This window comes from Ranitomeya imitator, chromosome 1 (genome assembly GCF_032444005.1).
Source record: "Ranitomeya imitator isolate aRanImi1 chromosome 1, aRanImi1.pri, whole genome shotgun sequence".
NCBI classification, from domain to species: Eukaryota; Metazoa; Chordata; class Amphibia; order Anura; family Dendrobatidae; genus Ranitomeya; species Ranitomeya imitator.
In genome coordinates, this window is record NC_091282.1 from 637,445,306 (window position 1) to 637,468,013 (window position 22,708).

General features: G+C 44.7%; 1 protein-coding gene across 3 annotated transcripts in view; it reads left to right on the forward strand.

The window, feature by feature from the left end:
* The window catches only part of ANXA9 (annexin A9), a 147,854-nt gene that overhangs the window by 90,206 nt on the left and 34,940 nt on the right, over positions 1-22,708 (forward strand). The window contains exons 1-3 of one of the 3 annotated variants that reach the window (XM_069727281.1): positions 5,505-5,564; positions 9,952-10,017; positions 17,106-17,202. In XM_069727281.1, the coding sequence (XP_069583382.1) occupies positions 9,970-10,017; positions 17,106-17,202 (145 nt within the window). In that variant the 5' untranslated portion in view covers positions 5,505-5,564; positions 9,952-9,969. Of the gene's footprint in view, positions 1-5,504; positions 5,565-9,745; positions 10,018-17,105; positions 17,203-22,708 lie in introns of those variants that run through there. The other 2 variants (XM_069727290.1, XM_069727272.1) reach the window with 2 other exon arrangements.

Consider the following 22,708-nt stretch of genomic DNA (forward strand, 5'->3'; position numbering starts at 1 on the left):
CAGGACGGTGTCTGCGTCGGTGGATCTTAAAACTATCCCCCGTCACTTCAGGTTGCATCATAATTGCAATGAGAGATTACTTGAGGTGCGGGGGATTGATGTACTCCACTTGGGGTTTAGAGGTGGGGACAATAAGAAAAGACTAGCACAGATCGAAACTAAGTGGATTGTCATGCTCGACACTGTCACCCCTAAGGGTCTTAATGAGTCCCTTAGTTTTGCTCCCTATCTTTAACCCTCTACATCCTCTCTTGGTGTGATGTGTCCCATCACATGTGTTTTTGAGTCCCTCCGGTGGGCTTTTTTTGCTTTTGTGTTTTAATCTGTTTTTAATGTATTTTATTTTTTCCTTTCATTATCAGTTCCTTACTCTATGTGAGTCCCGTCTGTGGTTCCCATTGCCTTGGGTAGCGTTCACCCCTCGACATATTCTGTGTTGCCATCTAATTTTGCCATATGTGCGGACTACAAGATCTCCGATCGTCAGGTGCCCTACTTATAAAGCCCATGGAACATCTGCAGCACAAGTGACACGATTCTGGATCCACGGCGGATCGGATGATCTTTGAGCCTATATATATATGTGTTTTTTTTTTAATCTATTGTGCAATGTATTTCTTTATACTTGTCTGCGTATGATGGTAATATGTTTCTAATATACAGCTGTGGGTTTGCTACATTTACGTCACCTGTTGTTCTTGGCTCTTTGCACTTTCGCTCATGATCATTTTTGCTTAGCACGCCCCCTTGTGGCCGTGCGCATCGCCCTGCGTGTGGGCGGCATCGGTATGTGGATCGGCGTCCTGTGTGTCCAGTGCATGGTTTCGGGGTTTTTTTCTCCTGACATCTGCGCTGGGCTGGGCGCTATGTCCTCCTGCCGGGCTTCCCTGCCGCAGTACGCATGCGCCGACAGCGCCACTCGGATTGGCTTAGATATAGCAGGTGACCAGGGTCAGGGAGGTTATAGGCAGGTCCTGTCCCAGTTTACTTCACACTCCCCTTGAGGAAGCGGCGTGTTTACGCCGTGAAACGCGCGTCGGGGCGTTCTCACCGGTGTGACCCCCTCATCTCCTTCCCCCCACGGGCTTTAGGTGAGCATTTTTTGCTATGTTGTGCTGCTGGTACCGGGGCCGTTCCTTGCAACCTATGCATACTGGCTGTACACTCTGTAGTGAGTGTTAGTACAGCGGTGACTCCCTCTCACACCATATTACTTTTACTTTATGACACAGATGTTTCTATTGGTGTGATAGGGATCGCCATATGTGTCATTACCGACATGTTGCCAGACTTTACATATAGTTAACTATTTAGGTGACAGATACGACCACCGCTACAGGGGTCTCCATTTTATACCAGCACACATTTGGTCCTTACCCTTTCTGGTGGGATCTATCTATTACTGTGACCAAGTGTATTTTGTCCTTATATTTATGTGCATAGGTGCTCTCCTTTTATTGCCGCATTACTACCATCTGAGTACTTTTGTTGGGGCAGTGGGATGTGGGGTGTTTTTCTCCCCCTCTTTCATGTTTTGTCATGGTTTACACTGTAACGCTTTGTTGTCCTATACCTCTTTTATCCTTGTGTATTAATAAAGATTGTTAGTTTTATACATTTACTATAGGCTCCCAGTTCTCCTCTTTTCTTATATATATATATATATATATATATATATATATAATGTGTGTGTGTTTTGACAAATATTTCCTTTGAAAACGATGTGTAAATGACAGAGAATTGCTGTATGAAAAAGTTTATGTTAAATCGCATTGCAATTGGATAGCAGTCGCACTGCACTTGAATGTAAACAACCCCTTTGTATACCAGTCTCCTCTCCAAATCGCACCTCACCACCTGTGTGCTCGACCCCATCCCATCCCACCTCCTCCCCAACCTCACCGCCACTCCCATCCCTAACCCACCTCTTCAACATATCACTAACTTCTGGCACCTTCCCTTCTGCTTTCAAACATGCCACAATCACACCTATCCTTAAAAAGCCAACCCTTGATCCAACTGCTATGTCCATGGGAGCAGCCCGATATCGCTGCTCCCATTCACTTCCAAACTCCTGGAGCAGCACGTCCACACTGAACTTTCCTACCACCTCTCATCTAACTTGCTCTTTGACAATCTACAATCTGGTTTCTGCCCCATCACTCAATTGAGACAGCCCTGACCAAAATTACGAACGACCTACTTACAGCCAAATCTATACTCCTCCTTCTAGACCTGTCCTCTGCTTTCGACACAGTTGACCACTGCCTCCTACTACAGATTCTCTCCTCCTTTGGCATAAAAGACCTCGCCCTATCCTGGATCTCCTCATACCTTTCCAACCGCACATTCAGCGTCTCCCACTCCCACACTACCTCCTCATTCCACCCTCTCTCTGTTGGAGTCCTCCAAGGCTCTGTTCAAGGACCCTTACTCTTCTCAATCTATATACTTGGCCTGGGACAACTCATAAAGTCCCATGGGTTCCAGTACCACCTTTTTGCTGAAGACACTCAGATCTACGGCCCAGACGTCACCTCTCTGCTGTCCCAGAATCCAAGAGTGTCTATCAGCCGTATCCTCCTTCTTCTCCTCTCGCTTCCTCAAACTCAGTGTGTACAAATCTGAACTCATCATCTTTCCTCCATCTCATAGATCTTCCTTACGTGACCTATCTATTGCAATTAACGACATCACGCTCTCCCCCGTACCGGAAGTCTGCTGCCTCGGAGTAAACCTTGCCTTGTCCTTCAAACTGCACATCCAAGCTCTTTCCACCTCCTGCCACCTCCAACTCAAAAATACAGTTAGGACCAGAAATATTTGGACAGTGACACAAGTTTTGTTATTTTAGCTGTTTACAAAAACATGTTCAGAAATACAATTATATATATAATATGGGCTGAAAGTGCGCACTCCCAGCTGCAATATGATAGTTTCCACATCCAAATCGGAGAAAGGGTTTAGGAATCATAGCTCTGTAATGCATAGCGTCCTCTTTTTCAAGGGACCAAAAGTAATTGGACAATGGACTCTAAGGGCTGCAATTAACTCTGAAGGCGTCTCCCTCGTTAACCTGTAATCAATGAAGTAGTTAAAAGGTCAGGGGTGGATTCCAGGTGTGTGGTTTTGCATTTGGAAGCTGTTGCTGTGAGCAGACAACATGCGGTCAAAGGAACTCTCAATTGAGGTGAAGCAGAACATCCTGAGGCTGAAAAAAAAGAAAAAATCCATCAGAGAGATAGCAGACTTGCTTGGAGTAGCAAAATCAACAGTTGGGTACATTCTGAGAAAAAAGGAATTGACTGGTGAGCTTGGGAACTCAAAAAGGCCTGGGCGTCCACGGATGACAACAGTGGTGGATGATCGCCACATACTTAATTTGGTGAAGAAGAACCCGTTCACAACATCAACTGAAGTCCAGAACACTCTCAGTGAAGTAGGTGTATCTGTCTCTAAGTCAACAGTAAAGAGAAGACTCCATGACAGTAAATACAAAGGGTTCACATCTAGATGCAAACCATTCATCAATACCAAAAATAGACAGGCCAGAGTTAAATTTGCAGAAAAACACCTCAAGAAGCCAGCTCAGTTCTGGAAAAGTATTCTATGGACAGATGAGACAAAGATCAACCTGTACCAGAATGATGGGAAGAAAAAAGTTTGGAGAAGAAAGGGAACGGCACATGATCCAAGGCACACCACATCCTCTGTAAAACATGGTGGAGGCAACGTGATGGCATGGGCATGCATGGCTTTCAATGGCACTGGGTCACTTGTGTTTATTGATGACATAAGAGCAGACAAGAGTAGCCGGATGAATTCTGAAGTGTACCGGGATATACTTTCAGCCCAGATTCAGCTAAATGCTGCAAAGTTGATTGGACGGCGCTTCATAGTACAGATGGACAATGACCCCAAGCATACATCCAAAGCTACCCAGGAGTTCATGAGTGCCAAAAAGTGGAACATTCTGCAATGGCCAAGTGAATCTCCAGATCTAAACCCAATTGAGCATGCATTTCACTTGCTCAAATCCAGACTTAAGACGGAAAGACCCACAAACAAGCAAGACCTGAAGGCTGCGGCTGTAAAGGCCTGGCAAAGCATTAAGAAGGAGGAAACCCAGCGTTTGGTGATGTCCATGGGTTCCAGACTTAAGGCAGTGATTGCCTCCAAAGGATTTGCAACAAAATATTGAAAATAAAAATATTTTGTTTGGGTTATGTTTATTTGTCCAATTACTTTTGACCTCCTAAAATGTGGAGTGTTTGTAAAGAAATGTGTACAATTCCTACATTTTCTATCAGATATTTTTGTTCAACCCTTCAAATTAAACGTTACAATCTGCACTTGAATTCTGTTGTAGAGGTTTCATTTCAAATCCAATGTGGTGGCATGCAGAGCCCAAATCGCGAAAATTGTGTCACTGTCCAAATATTTCTGGCCCTAACTGTATCTCCAGAATCAGTCCTTTCCTCAACCGTCAATCTTGCACCTCTCCAGTCCATCCTTAAATCTGCTACCTGACTAATTCATCTCTCTCCTCGCTAATCCTCCGCTTCCCCCCTCTGCAAATCTCTTCACTAGCTCCCCTTCCCTCAGCGTATCCAGTTCAAATTTCTAATACTGACCTACAAAGCCATCCATAACCTGTCTCCTCCATATATCTCTGAACTAATCTCCCGATATCTTCCCTCACGTAATCTCCGGTCCTCCCAAGACCTCCTTCTTTCCTCCACACTTATTTGCTCCTCATCCAACCGCCTCCAAGACTTCTCCTGAATATCCCCCATCCTCTGGAATTCTTTGCCCCAACACGTTCGACTATCAACCACATTTGGATCCTTCAGACAGAACCTGAAAACCCATCTCTTCAGGAAAGCCTACAGCCTGCACTGACCCCGCTGCCGCCTCATCACTACCGAAGCTACCGCCTCCTCAACACCAGAGCCTCTGCAACCCTTAACCAATTGTCTCCATGTCTTGTAAGCTTGCAAGGGCAGAGTTGTCACCCCTCTGTATCAGTCTGTAATTGTTAGTTTGTTTACTGTAAGTGATACCTATAATTTGTATGTAGCCCCTTCTTATGTACAGCACCATGGAATCAATGGTGCTATATAAATAAATAATCATAATGTAAATCGGATGCTTGGTGTGAAAAATCGGATTGTGCTCACATGACACTCGCATTACACTTGTGCGACTCTCAGCAGGGAGACTCGGACCGATTTTTCATACGTTAAGTGTGACCCTGGCCTTAAGATAGCTCCCGGACATTTTAAACTGAGCTTTGCACCAAAAGCAGTATTATCTTTTTGTGAAGGTGTAGGGCATCAAGGCCATGCTTTTTGACTGCTTCTTTATGATGACAGTGGTGAACAGGTTACAGTAGTATAGAAGCTATTCTCTGCCTGTAATGGGAGGGGGGATTCGCAACTAACAGGAAAGGGTGGATAACAGCACAATGAGGGCAGCCGGTCACCTGATTCCCCAAATCCGCCCTTGTGCCAGTGAATAGAGCGGGATCACCACCCAGATACTGTTCATCAGCACACCTCCATGTAAGTACTAGATGTTTCCTGTCCGCCATCTACAACCCTCCGCAGGTGAATGCATCTCATGTACCAGTACCTCTCGGGATTACGCAGCTTTTCCTGATACATATTCCTAGGGAGGTTTTTTTTATTAACCCATTACTTGCCAAATTAGAAATTTTCATTTTACGGATTTTTCAGAAAAGGGCATCCCAATATTCAATTAAAAATGACAATGACATGATTTCCTTTTTTTGAAAACATTCATTTTACAAACACAACACAAAAAATTGGACCTAATTATAAAAATTATAAAATCTTAGTTGCTAGAAGCAAAAGACATTGGTAGATAATGGGTTAATGATTTCCACACCACTGTGTGCACCTTCCTATATGCACAGGTCCTACATTAACCCAATAATTATTGATTAAGGCATGGAAATTTATGGGCCTTAAGCTGCCGTCACACTAGCAGTATTTGGTCAGTATTTTACATCAGTATCTGTAAGCCAAAACCAAGAGTGGGTGATAAATCCAGAAGTGGTGCATATGTTTCTATTATACTTTCCCTCTGTTTGTTCCACTCCTGGTTTTGGCTTACAAATACTGAAGTAAAATACTGACCAAATACTGCTAGTGTGACGGCAGCCTTAGTCTACAGTACGACTATACTGTGAGGCTAAGAGCTTCTGCAGCAGCTTGGTGACCCTTATAGCAAAAAATCAATCATCTCTCTATGCTGCATAGTAAAAGAATAAGGGAAACTATCAGAAAGTGTCTGTGAAATAGAGAAAAAGCCTACAAGGAAACAATCAGCAAGTATCTCCCAGTGCAGTAGACAAGATTCATGTCCGGGAATTAAATAGCAAGAGTCTCTCTGTGACCTATAGAAAGAGAATTCACTGCATGCATACAATTGACAGCTGCTGTTTGATCACTCCATAGTCACATAGTTTTTTTTTACAACAGAGTATTTTTGACCTCACTGTGCTTTTGTGTGTCTTCAAGTTTTTTGGTGGTGTGAACAGGTTCCTACAGACTTGTTCAATGTGCAAGTAGCCCATGTGTTTTTGGTTCTTTTTTTGTTTCACTCCATAGTCACAAGTATCTGCCCTAGTTGTTACAGCTGATCCACGTGGGGCTACCTGCTACAGTTTCACAGTAGAATCAGCATGGAAATCGTATGTCAGTTATATAGCATATAGTTATTAAGGTTGAAGGAAGATTTTAAGTCCATCTAGTTCAACCCATAGCCTAACCTAACTTGCCCTAACATATTGATCCAGAGGAAGGCAAAAAAAAACCATGTGGCAAAGAGTAAGCTCCACATTGGGGAAAAAAATTCCTTCCCGACTCCACATACGGCAATCAGACTAGTTCCCTGGATCAACGCCCTATCAAGGAATCTTGTATATATAACCTGTAACATTATACTTTTCCCGAAAGGTATCCAGTCCCCTCTTAAATTTAATTAATGAATCACTCATTACAACATCATACGGCAGAGAGTTCCATAGTCTCACTGCTCTTACAGTAAAGAATCCGCGTCTGTTATTATGCTTAAACCTTCTTTCCTCCAGACGTAGAGGATGCCCCCTTGTCCCTGTCTCAGGTCTATGATTAAAAAGTTCATCAGAAAGGTCTTTGTACTGTCCCCTCATATATTTATACATTAAAATAAGGTCACCCCTTAGCCTTCGTTTTTCCAAACTAAATAGCCCCATGTGTAATAATCTATTTTGGTATTGCAGACCCCCCAGTCCTCTAATAACCTTGGTCGCTCTTCTCTGCACCCGTTCCAGTTCAGCTATGTCTTTCTTATACACCGGAGACCAGAACTGTGCACAGTATTCTAAGTGTGGTCGAACTAGTGACTTGTATAGAGGCAAAATTTTGTTCTCCTCATGAGCATCTATGCCTCTTTTAATGCATCCCATTATTTTATTTGCCTTTGTAGCAGCTGCCTGACACTGGCCACTGTATATGAGTTTGTCATCCACCCATACACCCAGGTCTTTTTCATTGACAGTTTTGCCCAGAGTTTTAGAATTAAGCACATAATTATACATCTTATTACTTCTACCCAAGTGCATGACCTTACATTTATCCCCATTAAAGCTCATTTGCCATTTATCAGCCCAAGCTTCTAGTTTACATAAATCATCCTGTAATATAAACTTTTCCTCTCCTGTATTGATTACCCTGCAGAGTTTAGTGTCATCTGCAAATATTGAAATTCTGCTCTGAATGCCGCCTACAAGGTCATTAATAAATATGTTAAAAAGAGGGCCCAATACTGACCCCTGTGGTACCCCACTGCTAACCGCGACCCAGTCCGAGTGTGCTCCATTAATAACCACCCTTTGTTTCCTATCCCTGAGCCAGCTCCCAACCCACTTACGCATATTTTCCCCTATCCCCATTATTCTCATTTTATGTATCAACCTTTTGTGTGGCACCGTATCAAAAGCTTTTGAAAAGTCCATATACACTACATCCACTGTGTTCCCTTGGTCCAATCCGGAACTTACCTCTTCATTGAAACACATCAAATTAGTCTGACATGAACGGTCCCTAGTAAACCCATGCTGATACTGGGTCATGAGGTTATTCCTCTTCAGATACTCCAGTATAGCATCCCTTAGAATGCCCTCCAGGATTTTACCCACAGTAGAGGTTAAGCTTACTGGCCTATAATTACCGAGTTCAGGTTTTGTCCCCTTTTTGAATATTGGCACCACATTTGCTATACGCCAGTCCTGTGGTACAGACCCTGTTATTATGGAGTCTTTAAAGATTAAAAATAATGGTCTATCAATGACTGTACTTAATTCCTGCAGTACTCGAGGGTGTATCCCATCCGGGCCCGGAGATTTGTCAATTTTAGTGATTTTTAGACGCCGCCGTTCTTCCTGCTGGGTTAAGCAGGTGACACTTAATGCGGAATTTTTGTTATCACTGATCATATTGTCTGCCATGGGATTTTCTTTTGTAAAAACTGATGAAAAAAAGTCATTTAGCATATCGGCTTTTTCCTCATCCTCATCCACCATTTCACCCAGACTATTTTTAAGGGGGCCAACAGTATCATTTTTTAGTTTCTTACTATTTATGTAGTTAAAGAATATTTTGGGATTATTTTTACTCTCTCTGGCAATGAGTCTCTGTCTCAATCTTTGCTGCCTTGATTTGCTTTTACAGACTTTATTTAATTTTCTGTATTTATTTAATGCCTCCTCACTACCTACTTCCTTTAATTCTCTAAATGCTTTCTTTTTGTCACATATTGTGCACCTAACAGCTCTATTTAGCCATATTGGTTTCCTCCTATTTCTGGTATGTTTATTCCCATACGGTATATACTGTATAGTTCTTTGAAGCTGATCATGAACGAAAACTCTCCAAACTAGACACTGTCATATCAAAACACTGCAAAACGCTCTTCAAGAAAAAAAACTCTTCCAATACTTTTCAGGAGGAGTTTTTTGAGGAGTTTTGGGGCAAAATCTGAGTGGAAACTCCTAAGTTTTTGAGGAGGATTCTGAGAGTTTCTGCTGAAAAAAAGACTCCCTGTGCACGCAGTCATGACAGAAACTTTTCAAATCCTATTCCAAATCTCAAAACTACTAAAAACTTGGAAGTTCTGTTCTGTTTCTGCTCCAGAAACTCTGAAAAAAAGACTCTGTGTATGCATATAGCCAAAGGGTATCATCACAATGAGTTTTTGATGATTTTTTTTTTAATAGAAGCTGAGTGGATACTCTCCAAATCTTCCTCAAAACTTGAGTGTTTTACTCCAAAAACTCATCATAAAGACTCAATGTACACATATCCTCCAGATAAAAAAAACTCTTCCAAAAATTCACAAAAAAAAGAAGTGTTTCTTCAAGCAGTTTCTGCACGAAAAAGTAATCTGATTTGTCTGTGTCAGAAACTCCGCAGCCTGATTGTCAAGCAGATAGGAAACCCTTTCACACTGAGGTATCATGGCTGGTGATGGTTCATGTTTTCCTTGGTCTAATAGACATTTCTGACTTAATTTCTGGGAGGAAGCAACAAATTTCAGCAAGAAGAAGCGGAAGCGATTAGTTGTATAATTTTAAGAATGCAGTGTATTTGTATGATGTCGGTGGGAGGGGGTCACTCCATGCAAAGGTATGCAAGTCATCCTGGACCGGCCTGTCACCGAGCTTCTCAGTTACTTCCACATTCTTTGACATTTTTCCATTCGAGAGCAAAGTTTTGTCCACTCCCCTCGTTCCTCGCACTGGGACAGGCTCCGTGCTTGCTTAAGAACAGCCAAAACCTGTTATTCATTGTCAATAAAAGTCATATCGAGGACTGCAGTGAACTTCTGGCTGAAATCACCAGGAACCTACAGTGACTTCACCCACAACTTCCATCTATATTTCAGATAGACCTTTGAGGAGCAATGACGTTGACTCAAGAAATCCTGAGCTCTCTACACCAGGTAGATAAGGTGAGTTGCGTCCTGTTCATGTTGCAGAGTGAAATCGTTCTTTTTTAGAATAGTTGTTCCTACTTCAAAGGGCCATGGAAATTGAAGGAACCCAACAACTGAACTGAGCACTTGGAGGAGATCATAGATGCCCTAGGTTTGTGCACCGCTCAGAGGACCGGCCAAACTCTTCATGGGTGGCCAATCAAGGCAATGGACTATAAAACAAATCTGCCCTTTCCTACTTTAAGAACAGTGGTTGCCAAACTCTTTTATTACATCCAGGTATTCACCTTCCCTGAGTCAAGTTCCCTCCGCTGCTGCTCTGGTCTCTGCATTTTGGATGCAGCAGTGATATCCTGATCTCAGAGAACATCACTGCTGCAGCCAGTCACTGACCTAAGCAGCTCGCACTTTCTACATCGGCAGAGCTTTAGAGATCAGTGATTGGCTGCAGCGGTGATGTGTGCTATAGTTGTGATGTCACCACTGCAGCCAATTTACAGAGAACAGAGCATCCATGGAGAGGCAACGCTGAACCCAGAGAGGGTGAATATCTGCTATGTTGGTTATGGGGGAGCACTTTTTTTTAAAGCCAAAAGCTTTTTTAAGGTGTATGGGCACCATCATTTTTAGAGGGGCAGAAGAAGGTCAGGAAACTTTCCACTACTTTCTGATCAACGGGGCTGTTAGAAGGAGGTCAGGAAACTTTCCACTACTTTCTGATCAATGGGGTTGTTATGTAAGAACAGACAGCAGTGGGGAGACCAGGAGGATCTGGCTCATATGTATGAAGAAGACCATTTCCTTACAAATCCTAAGAGCTGTGGATGAGCTCTCCGTCCGCTCCCCTAGATTAGAACATGTCGACCACTCTCTTACCCGAGTATTGGAGCATTATCTGTTTCTCATCCGTCCTGTTGTACTTGCTTTATTTCTCGTTCTAGCTTTAGCTTTCCCCATTATATTGGACAATCTATGCTCTCCTTGCCTTCTTTTACTGTCATTTTTCTATAGCTATATAGTGGCTCAAGTTATCTAAATTGATTATTTTTAATATTGCAGAATGCAGCTACATTTTACCTTGGAATCAGGGTCTTACTTGGTACCTGTTCACACTAGTTTGGATGTTCTGGTCATTTTCTCTTGACTAAACATGTATTCCTGATCTAGATACAGGAGGAGGGGGAAATGGGAGGAATACCTGTAGGACAAATAAACTTCCAGCCGCCAACTTTATAAAGTCCCCCAAACACATTAGACGAAAGTGGTCCGAGCACACCGATTTTGGTGTGATCTCCCGATAGATGCATTAGGGCGCCTTCTGACTCTTCCGACATATGATATCGGACAGAGAAGAATCCCCACATTGGGATACTAACCCACAGTCTTTTTATTCTCAGGGGACAAGCCACTGTCAGGGGAGTCTGGCAGCTACTTTCTCCTTTCTCCCTTCTGAAAACTTATGAGCGCTCAGCATAAAAGGAGGAAGAGAGGGGGTTTCGGAAGAATAGCTATCTGCTCCATGAATGCTTGACCGACAGCTATGCCAAGTGTGTGGGCACTTTAGAGGGGTTTTGTACTTTAAGAACAGTGGTTGCCAAACTCTTATTACATACAAGTACTAGCCTTCCTCAAGTCCAGTTTCCTCCGCCATTGCTCTGGTTTCTTGCATTTTGTCTGCAGCAGTGATATCCTGACTTCAGAGAACATCACTGCTGCAGCAAGTCCCTGAGCTCAGCAGATCATTGTGTCTACATCGGCAAAGCTTTAGAGTTCAGTGATTGGCTGCAGTGGTGATGTGCACTGTAGTTGTGATGTCACTATTGCAGCCGATGTACAGAGAATGGAGTATGGGAGTACCCCTTTAAGGCTCCCATGCAAGCTAGACTAACATCAGGGGAATCCGCTGACATGGGTGGGATCGGCCAACCTCTAATGTGTATGGGGCTCCTCACTCTTGGGGGAGAGAAGAAGAGACGCGTTGGATTTTCAGTAGGCATTACTTTCTTTCTCCGGGAGATAAGACGCCACCAAAGAGTCCAAAGAGAGGAGAGCAGCTCTCAGCTGTGTCTGCAGTCGATCCAAACGATCATTGTGTATGGGTGGCTTTTATGGGCTACCATCTTCTCACTCATGGCCCCTCACAGTCATAAAGATACAAGCCCCCGACTTCTCGGCTCTTATCAGTCCCCATAGGGCGGGTTTTGGTCCCTCTTCATTTTGACCACCCAGTTTTAGCCTGCCTGTTCCTCTAGGTTATCGACTAATCACCACCACCATTGCACCTTGCTGTCGACCTATAGCGTTGAGTATGGTCACTCTTTTTGGAAGACGATTGGCTCCCAAGGCTGGCTACTATTCTACTACTCTGAGCTGGCGAGGGCCACCATTTTCTTGATTTTATGACCCTTTCTTTGTGGTGTCTTCCTTTCTCCATTACTCACACGAGTCACCTGTCCGCCTCTCCATAAATATCCAGCAAGTTCACAAAGCAGTCGGGTGACACACGTCGCTTTCTATACAATTAACCCTTTCTCAAACAGAGGGTAAACTGCTCTGCCTGTACAAACCACAACCCCACAAAATACAGAATATCATAGTACAACAGCCCCCAGGGTGATCAGAGGGCTCCCGTCCTCATATTCCAGGTGTAATGCAGATGTCTGGTGTATGGAGTATGTTCAGAAGCACGGCTGCCATAAGGGGCGAGATCAGAGCTGACACCGATCGCTGTTTAACCACATAAATGCCGGCTTCATTCAGTAGTAGCATTCAAGCGGTGCAGTCCTTTCCAGCAGCCATCTCCCCTCCCCAATGCGATGGTGTGGTGGCAGTCGGTTGTCATATCAGATCAGACTTAACAGGTGATTCTCACAAAATTAGAATATCATCATAAAGTTAATATATTTCAGTTCTTCAATACAAAAAGTGAATCTCCTATATTATATAGAATCATTACAAACAGAGTGATTGATTTCAAGTGTTTATTTCTGATAATGTTGATGATTATGGCTTACAGCCAATGAAAACCCAAAAGTCATTATCTCAGTAAATTAGAATACTTTATAACACCAGCTTCATTTTAAAATCCAAAATGTTAGTCTACTTAAATGTATGTTCCGTAAATGCACTTGTGACGCCCTAGGGTCCTGGTAGTCACAGTGACATTGCTTTCCTCACGGGGAGAGTGATGTTACGCGTGGAAGCGATGAAGGATATCTCTTTATCAGGAAATCACAATGCACACAACATGTTCATACTCCAGACCAGAAGGGGGAGCCCACACCCTGTTTATGGGTGGCTTCCCTACATAAATTCTCATTTGGAGGGAAAAGGGAGAGAAAGTTGAGAGGCAGAGGAGAGTGCAGACCGACAGAGTGTCAGAAGGTCTGAAGGGACTCTGTAGTCTGAAGTACTACAGCCCCTGGAGAAAGAGACATACAGAAGGAAAGAACATTGTTCAGTGAGCATGCAGGAGAGCAAAGCACAGAGAGTGATATCAGGAGAGGACAGCTGCGAATGAACTATCTCCCTCTGAAGCACAGATCACCGGTAGCCGGAACACCAAGGTTGTAAGGGATTCTAAGACTTACAGCAGAGACCTGCAGGACAGCTCAACTGCAAGTTACCTGTCTGCCCTAATGCCCTGAAGGCACAGTGACACATAGAGCCCGGGTCATGATAGAGATCCTGTAAAACGGCTCGAGTCACCTGTCATATGGGTTTGTGTCCTATCCTATATGGGGGACAGAGAAGAACTATGAGGACCTTATCAGAAGCCATAGGCAGTAAGGGACTACAACACCACCGCGCTAGAGGAAGGCTTTCATCTTCCCTACAGGGAAACTCTGGATTTGCTTCCAAGACGGCTGGATTCTGCCTATCCTGTGATCTGGTGCCCTGGACTGTGGCTGCCTGAAGCCTTGATTAAACCAGGTAAAGAGACTGCAAACCTGTGTCCTTGTTCTTTACTGCATTATTCACCATCTTCCACCTATGCACCGGGAGCCCTGGGGATATACTTCACCTGTTGGAAGTTATACCATCTAGCTCCCATAACATCACCCCAGAGGACCCCTTAAAGCAGCGTCGGTCCCCACTGACCGAATACCACAGGTGGTGTCACGAACATAAACTTTATTCAATTTCCCTTTTACATGGAAGCCCAGGGCCATGGATCGAGTCGCCACCGTGACATTGCCCTGTGAACACCGGACCCGGTGCCAGGTACCCCACGGCCTTGGTGGGCGACTCACACTGAATACTTGGTCGGAGCTCCTTTTGCATCAATTACTGCATCAATGCGGCGTGGCATGGAGGCGATCAGCCTGTGGCACTGCTGAGGTGTTATGGAAGCCCAGGTTGCTTTGATAGCAGCCTTCAGCCCGTTGTTCGGTCTGGTGTCTCATCTTCCTCTTGACAATACCCCATAGATTCGCTTTGGGGTTAAGGTCAGGCGGATTTGCTGGCCAATCAAGCACAGTGATACTGTTGTTTGTAATTCAGGTATTGGTACTTTTGGCAGTGTGGACAGATGCCAAGTCCTGCTGGAGAATAAAATTTCCATCTCCAAAAAGCTTGTTGGCAGAGGGAAGCATGAAGTGCTCTAAAATTTCCTTGTAGACGGCTGCGCTGATTTTGGTCTTGATAAAACACAGTGGACCTACTCCAGCAGATGACATGGCTCCCCAAACCATCAATGATTGTGGAAACTTCACACTAGACCTCAAGCAGCTTGGATTGTGGCCTTTCAACTCTTCCTCCAGACTCTGGGACCTTGATTTCCAAATGAAATGCAAAATTTACCTTCATCTGAAATCACCACCTTGGACCACTGAGCAACAGTCCAGTTCTTTTTCTCCTTGGCCCAGGTAAGATGCTTCTGGTGTTGTCTATTGGTCATAAGTGGCTTGACACAAGGAATGCGACACTTGTAGCCCATGTCCTGAATACCTCTGTGTGTGTGGTGGCTCTTGAAGCAATGACTCCAGCAGCAGTCCACTCCTTGTGGTTTACTCTCCTTGTGGAGTAGGTCAGTGACTGTGGAGTGTGTCATGTTCCCCATGATTTTGGAGCTACTGGAACAGAGTAAGGGACCTTTTTAAACGTTTAGGAAGCCTTTGCACAGTTTTTTGTTAATTATTCTAATTTACTGAGATGACTTTTGAGTTTTCACTGGCTGTAAGCCATAATCATCAACATTAACAGAAATAACCACCTGAAATAGATCACTCTGTTTGTAATGACTTTACATAATATGAGTTTTACTTTTTGGATTGAAGAACTGAAGTAAATGAACTTTTTGATGATATTCTAATTTTGTGAGAAGCACTTGTATTCCTCTAGAACATCACTGATTGCATTACATACTATGAAAAAATGAAATAAAAAAAAATTAAAAATTCAGTATTGCCACATCAAAGTCCAAATGGATGGTGTCATTCACAACCTCTGACTCTTCCAGACAACTCTGACCTCCGCCTGTAAGGCTATGCGGCAGAGGCTGGTGTTGTCTGACCCGTGGGATGCTCAGTCTGTCACTTCTCTGCTCAGTGTTCCTGGCAGAGCTTCTCCATCTGCACCTGATGCCTTTTCTCCTCCATCTTTGTGAATCCCTTTTTTTTGCCTTGTGGGTATTAATGCTCAGCTCCATGCACCCCGCTTTCTGGAGGGACGAGTGCTTCCTCTGCTTTGTCTTCATGTCTAATGTGATTGTCTGATGGCATGGGGGAAACCTAGTGACCAAAAATCACCAAATCTGAGATTTTCTTTTTTTTTTATTTTGGCATTCACCATTTTATTAGATACTAGATGGCAGCCCGATTCTAAAGAATCGGGAGTCTAGAATCCATATATACTTGAAATTCGGCAGGAGCTTGAAGAGCAACGTCACTGGGCCCGCCTCCACACAGTAGAAACTTGCTGTGAGGTAAAAATTCAAAAATCACACCAAAATGGCAGGCGGAATGTGTCACAGTACGGCACGTTTCTGATTGGTCGCTCGCAGCAGGCGGCAACCAATCAGACACTGGACACTGTTGACGTCACTTATCTCCGGACATTAGCTCCGGACATTAGCTCCGGACATTAGCTCCGGACATTAGCTCCGGACAAAGCCACGGAAGTTGGCACAAATTGCAGGAAGTAGTATTCTAGGCAATTATATATAAGATGTCAATTCCAACACATCATATTTTTTCTTTTTTTTTACATCTTTCCATTTCATTTCTGGGGAAAAGTGGGTGATTGAAACTTTTTTTGTTGGTTTTTTTTTTTTATTCTTAAAAGAAAAAAACTTCTGAGTTTTTTTTACACTTTTCATTAGTCTTGGTGGAGTTCTTTTAAATACAGCAGTTGAGGTTAAACTGATGCGATCAGAGATAGCTGCAAACACATCAGTTAGTCTCTGAGGCGGCACCTGTGCTGTTCGGAGCGGGCTCAGCTCCTGAGCCTGCTCCATAAAGAGATGCCACGTGGCTGCCTTAGGGTACGTTCAGACTAGCGTTGTGCTAGTGTGCGTCGGCGCCGCGTCGGGCGACGCAGCGGCGACGCACGCGTCATGCGCCCCTATGTTTAACATGGGGGACGCATGCGTTTTTGCTTGTTGCGTTTTGCGACAAATGCGTCTTTTTTGCCGCAAGCGTCGGACCAAGAAAACGCAACAAGTTGCATTTTTCTTGCGTCCGATTTTCGGCAAAAAACGACGCACGCGTCGCAAAACGCAGCGTTTTTGCGTGCGTTTTGCCGCGTTTTTCGGTGCGTTGTGCGTCGCGTCGCCGACGCAGCGGCGCACAACGCTAGTCTGAACGTAGCCTTACCTGTACCGCTGCTGGCCAATGACCTGGAGCTGTTTTTCCTACACCCATACATGCGGAGTTCACCCGAGCATGCATGTGTTAAATAATGCAGACAGGAGAAGAAGTCGCTGACAGTCTCCCTTGAAGACAAAGGATTGGGCGTGTTGAAATCCAACATGCCCAATCCCTGTTTCCTTCTGCTGTTAGTGTATGCATAAATTGGTGTGAATGTGAAATTACTTTCCATACTGCCATCTCAGCAACCCCAAGAACTACAGTAATGAATTCCTGTCCTGACTTCTTCACTAGGTTAGCGCCTGGGGAACGCTCGGCACCATCAGACCCCTTAAAAATTTTGAGCCGGAATCCGATGTGGAAAAGATTACGGAAACGCTGGACACTAAAGGTGAGGCTTTTGTGTACCCCAGGATCATAACCACATCACACCACCCAAATGTGGGAGACAGGAGAGGGAAGGACAGGTGTATGGGGCAAGCTATGTGCACAGGGCTGGATAAGGAGACACCGAACATGAAAAAAAAAAAAAAAACATATTAGAATTATCCTGTTAGTAACACACCTAACAATTTGAGCAAGTGGACAAGTCCTACTGTTCTTCTCATGAGATCTCAAAAAGGAGATATTTTTCCAATAGAGCCTACACACAAAGCCCTTGTAAACCCACACCGCCCTCGTATACCCACAGCACTCTCCTTTACCCACACCGCCCTTGTATAACCACACCGCCCTCGTATAACCACACCGGCCTCGTATACCCATATTGCCCACGTATACCCACAGCACTCTCCTTTACCCACAGCACTCTCCTTTACCCACACCGCCCTCATAAACCCACACCACTCCCCTTTACCCACAACGCCCTCATATACCCATACCGCCATCATATACCCACACCGCCCTCATATACCCACACCACTCTCCTTTACCCACACTGCCCTCGTATACCCATACTGCCCTCGTATACTAACACCACCATCATATACCCACACCGCCCTCGTATACCCATACCGCCCTCGTATACCCTCACCACCATCATATAACCACACCACCCTCTATACCCACACCGGTCTCGTATACCCATACTGCCCTCATGTACCCTCACCACCATCATATACCCACACCACACTCGTATACCCACTACCCACACCGGCCTCGTATACCCATACCATCCTCGTATACCCTCACCACCATCATATACCCACACCAACCTCGTATACCCACACCGGCCTCGTATACCCATACCTGTTATGATCTGGTGACCTAGGAGCAGCATGAGACGTACTCTGGAGAAGGTGGTACCTGTACTGACCGCGCAGACCCTGAACTTAGCACCGCAGCTAGAAGTAGCCGTGGGATGTACCTAACACTCCCTAGACACCTCGACACAGCCTAAGGACTAACTTCCCCTAAAGATAGAAACGGGAAAACTATCTTGCCTCAGAGAAAATCCCCAAAGGATAGACAGCCCCCACAAATATTGACTGTGAGAGGAGAGGGAAATGACATACGCAGACTGAAATCAGGATTTAGCAAAGGAGGCCTTTCTGTTGTGAATTCTGTGGCAGAGTTCACTCCTGTGGTCACAAGTGGTACTTCGGCTGATTCTCTCTGGGATCTTCCGTTTGTGGAGGATAGTGGTACTGCAGCTTCTGGGTTTCCTTCCTCAGGTGATCTGGTGAGCTCATTAGCTTCTTCTCTACTTAACTCCACCTGATGCTTTGATCTATGCTTCCTGTCAATGTTTCAGTGTGGGACTTGTTTTTTCCCTGGATCATTCCTGTGGCCTGCTGCTCTGCAAAGCTAAGTTTTGCTTATGTTATTTTGTTGCTATTTTTCTGTCCAGCTTGCTTTATTGGTTTTTCTCGCCTGCTGGAAGCTCTGAGACGCAGAGGGACCACCTCCGTACCGTTAGTCGGTGCGGAGGGTCTTTTTTGTCCCCTCTTCGTGGTTTTTTATAGGTTTTTGTGCTGACCGCAAAGTTATCTTCCCTATCCTCGTTCTGTTCAGCTAGTCGGGCCTCACTTTGCTAAATCTGTTTCATCTCTAAGTTTGTGTTTTCATCTTACTCACAGTCATTATATGTGGGGGGCTGCCTTTTCCTTTGGGGAATTTCTCTGAGGCAAGGTAGGCTTATTTTTCTATCTTCAGGATTAGCTAGTTTCTCAGGCTGTGACGAGGCGCCTAGGTTCTGGTCAGGAGCGCTCCACGGCTACGTTTAGTGTGGTTTGATAGGCTTAGGGATTGCAGTCTGCAGAGTTCCCACGTCTCAGAGCTCGTTCTATTATTTTGGGTTATTGTCAGTTCACTGTATATGCTCTGACCTCCATGTCCATTGTGATTCTGAATTGCCTTTCATAACAGTACAGGAAGCCAAAAGTGCTAATGATTCTCAATAGAGGGAAAAAAGAAGTTCTGAGACCATTTTTTTTTCTTTGCACTGTGTTTTGTCTTTTTTTTCCCCTAGACATTTGGGTGGTTCAGGACACAGGTGTAGCAATGGACATTAAAGGTCTGTCTTCATGTGTGGATCAGCTCACGGCAAGAGTTCAAAATATTCAAGATTTTGTGGTCCAGAATTCTTTGCTTGAACCGAGAATTCCTATTCCAGATTTGTTTTTTGGAGATAGAACTAAATTTCTGAGTTTCAAAAATAATTGTAAACTATTTCTGGCTTTGAAACCTCGCTCTTCTGGTGACCCAATTCAACAGGTTAGGATCGTCATTTCTTTTTTGCGCGGCGACCCTCAGGACTGGGCGTTTTCTCTTGCGTCAGGAGATCCTGCATTGAGTAATATCGATGCGTTTTTCCTGGCGCTTGGGTTGCTGTACGATGAGCCTAATTCAGTGGATCAGGCAGAAAAAAATTTGCTGGCTCTTTGTCAGGCTCAGGATGAGATAGAGGTATATTGTCAGAAATTTAGAAAGTGGTCAGTGCTCACTCAATGGAATGAATCTGCGCTGGCAGCAATATTCAGAAAGGGTCTCTCTGAAGCCCTTAAGGATGTCATGGTGGGATTTCCTATGCCTGCTGGTTTGAATGAGTCTATGTCTTTGGCCATTCAGATCGGTCGACGCTTGCGTGAGCGTAAACCTGTGCACCATTTGGCGGTATTACCTGAGCTTAAACCTGAGCCTATGCAGTGTGATAGGACCTTGACCAGAGTTGAACGGCAAGAACATAGACGTCTGAATGGTCTGTGTTTCTACTGTGGTGATTCCACTCATGCTATCTCTGATTGTCCTAAGCGCACTAGGCGGTTCGCTAGGTCTGCCACCATTGGTACTGTACAGTCAAAATTTCTTCTGTCCGTTTCCTTGATCTGCTCTTTGTCATCATATTCTGTCATGGCATTTGTGGATTCAGGCGCTGCCCTGAATTTGATGGACTTGGAATATGCTAAGCGTTGTGGGTTTTTCTTGGAGCCCTTGCAGTGTCCTATTCCAGTGAGAGGAATTGATGCTACGCCTTTGGCCAAGAATAAGCCTCAATACTGGACCCAGCTGACCATGTGCATGGCTCCTGCACATCAGGAGGATATTCGCTTTTTGGTGTTGCATAATCTGCATGATGTGGTCGTTTTGGGGTTGCCATGGCTACAGGTCCATAATCCAGTATTGGATTGGAAATCTATGTCTGTGTCCGGCTGGGGTTGTCAAGGGGTACATGGTGATGTTCCATTTCTGTCAATTTCATCATCCACTCCTTCTGAGGTCCCAGAGTTCTTGTCTGATTACCGGGATGTATTTGATGAGCCCAAGTCCAATACCCTACCTCCGCATAGGGATTGTGATTGTGCTATCAATTTGATTCCTGGTAGTAAATTCCCAAAAGGTCGATTGTTTAATTTGTCCGTGCCTGAGCACACCGCTATGCGCAGTTATGTGTAGGAATCCCTGGAGAAGGGGCATATTCGCCCGTCATCGTCGCCATTAGGAGCAGGGTTCTTTTTTGTAGCCAAGAAGGATGGTTCGCTGAGACCTTGTATAGATTACCGCCTTCTTAATGAGATCACGGTTAAATTTCAGTACCCCTTGCCATTGTTATCTGATCTGTTTGCTCGGATTAAGGGGGCTAGTTGGTTCACCAAGATAGATCTTCGTGGTGCGTATAATCTGGTGCGAATTAAGCAAGGTGATGAATGGAAAACTGCATTTAATACGCCCGAGGGTCATTTTGAGTATCTCGTGATGCCGTTCGGACTTGCCAATGCTCCATCAGTGTTTCAGTCCTTTATGCATGACATCTTCCGAGAGTACCTGGATAAATTCCTGATTGTGTACTTGGATGACATTTTGATCTTCTCGGATGATTGGGAGTCTCATGTGAAGCAGGTCAGAACGGTTTTTCAGGTCCTGCGTGCTAATTCTTTGTTTGTGAAGGGATCAAAGTGTCTCTTTGGTGTGCAGAAGGTTTCATTTTTGGGGTTCATCTTTTCCCCTTCTACTATCGAGATGGATCCTGTTAAGGTCCAAGCCATCCATGATTGGACTCAGCCGACATCTCTGAAAAGTCTGCAAAAGTTCCTGGGCTTTGCTAATTTTTATCGTCGCTTCATCTGCAATTTTTCTAGTATTGCTAAACCATTGACCGATTTGACCAAGAAGGGTGCTGATGTGGTCAATTGGTCTTCTGCTGCTGTGGAAGCTTTTCAAGAGTTGAAGCGTCGTTTTTCTTCTGCCCCTGTGTTGTGTCAACCAGATGTTTCTCTTCCGTTCCAGGTCGAGGTTGATGCTTCTGAGATTGGAGCAGGGGCTGTTTTGTCGCAGAGAGGTTCTGGTTGCTCAGTGATGAAACCATGCGCTTTCTTTTCCAGGAAGTTTTCGCCTGCTGAGCGTAATTATGATGTGGGCAACCGAGAGTTGCTGGCCATGAAGTGGGCGTTCGAGGAGTGGCGTCATTGGCTTGAAGGAGCTAAGCATCGCGTGGTGGTATTGACTGATCATAAGAACTTGACTTATCTCGAGTCTGCCAAGCGCTTGAATCCTAGACAAGCTCGTTGGTCGTTGTTTTTTGCCCGTTTTGACTTTGTGATTTCGTACCTTCCGGGCTCTAAAAATGTGAAGGCGGATGCTCTGTCTAGGAGTTTTGTACCCGACTCTCCAGGTTTATCTGAGCCGGCGGGTATCCTCAAGGAAGGAGTAATTGTGTCTGCCATCTCCCCTGATTTGCGGCGGGTGCTGCAAAAATTTCAGGCTAATAAACCTGATCGTTGCCCAGCGGAGAAACTGTTTGTCCCTGATAGGTGGACGAATAGAGTTATCTCTGAACTTCATTGTTCGGTGTTGGCTGGTCATCCTGGAATCTTTGGTACCAGAGAGTTAGTGGCTAGATCCTTTTGGTGGCCCTCTCTGTCGCGGGATGTGCGTACTTTTGTGCAGTCCTGTGGGATTTGTGCTCGGGCTAAGCCCTGCTGTGCTCGTGCCAGTGGGTTGCTTTTGCCCTTGCCGGTCCCGAAGAGGCCTTGGACACATATCTCTATAGATTTTATTTCTGACCTTCCCGTTTCTCAAAAGATGTCAGTCATTTGGGTGGTCTGTGATCGCTTTTCTAAGATGGTCCAACTGGTACCCTTGTCTAAATTGCCTTCCTCCTCTGATTTGGTGCCTTTGTTCTTCCAGCATGTGGTTCGTTTGCATGGCATTCCAGAGAATATTGTTTCTGACAGAGGTTCCCAGTTTGTTTCGAGGTTTTGGCGAGCCTTTTGTGGTAGGATGGGCATTGACTTGTCTTTTTCCTCGGCTTTCCATCCTCAGACTAATCGCCAGACCGAGCGAACCAATCAGACCTTGGAAACATATCTGAGGTGCTTTGTTTCTGCTGATCAGGATGACTGGGTGTCCTTTTTGCCTTTGGCTGAGTTCGCCCTTAATAATCGGCCAGCTCGGCTACC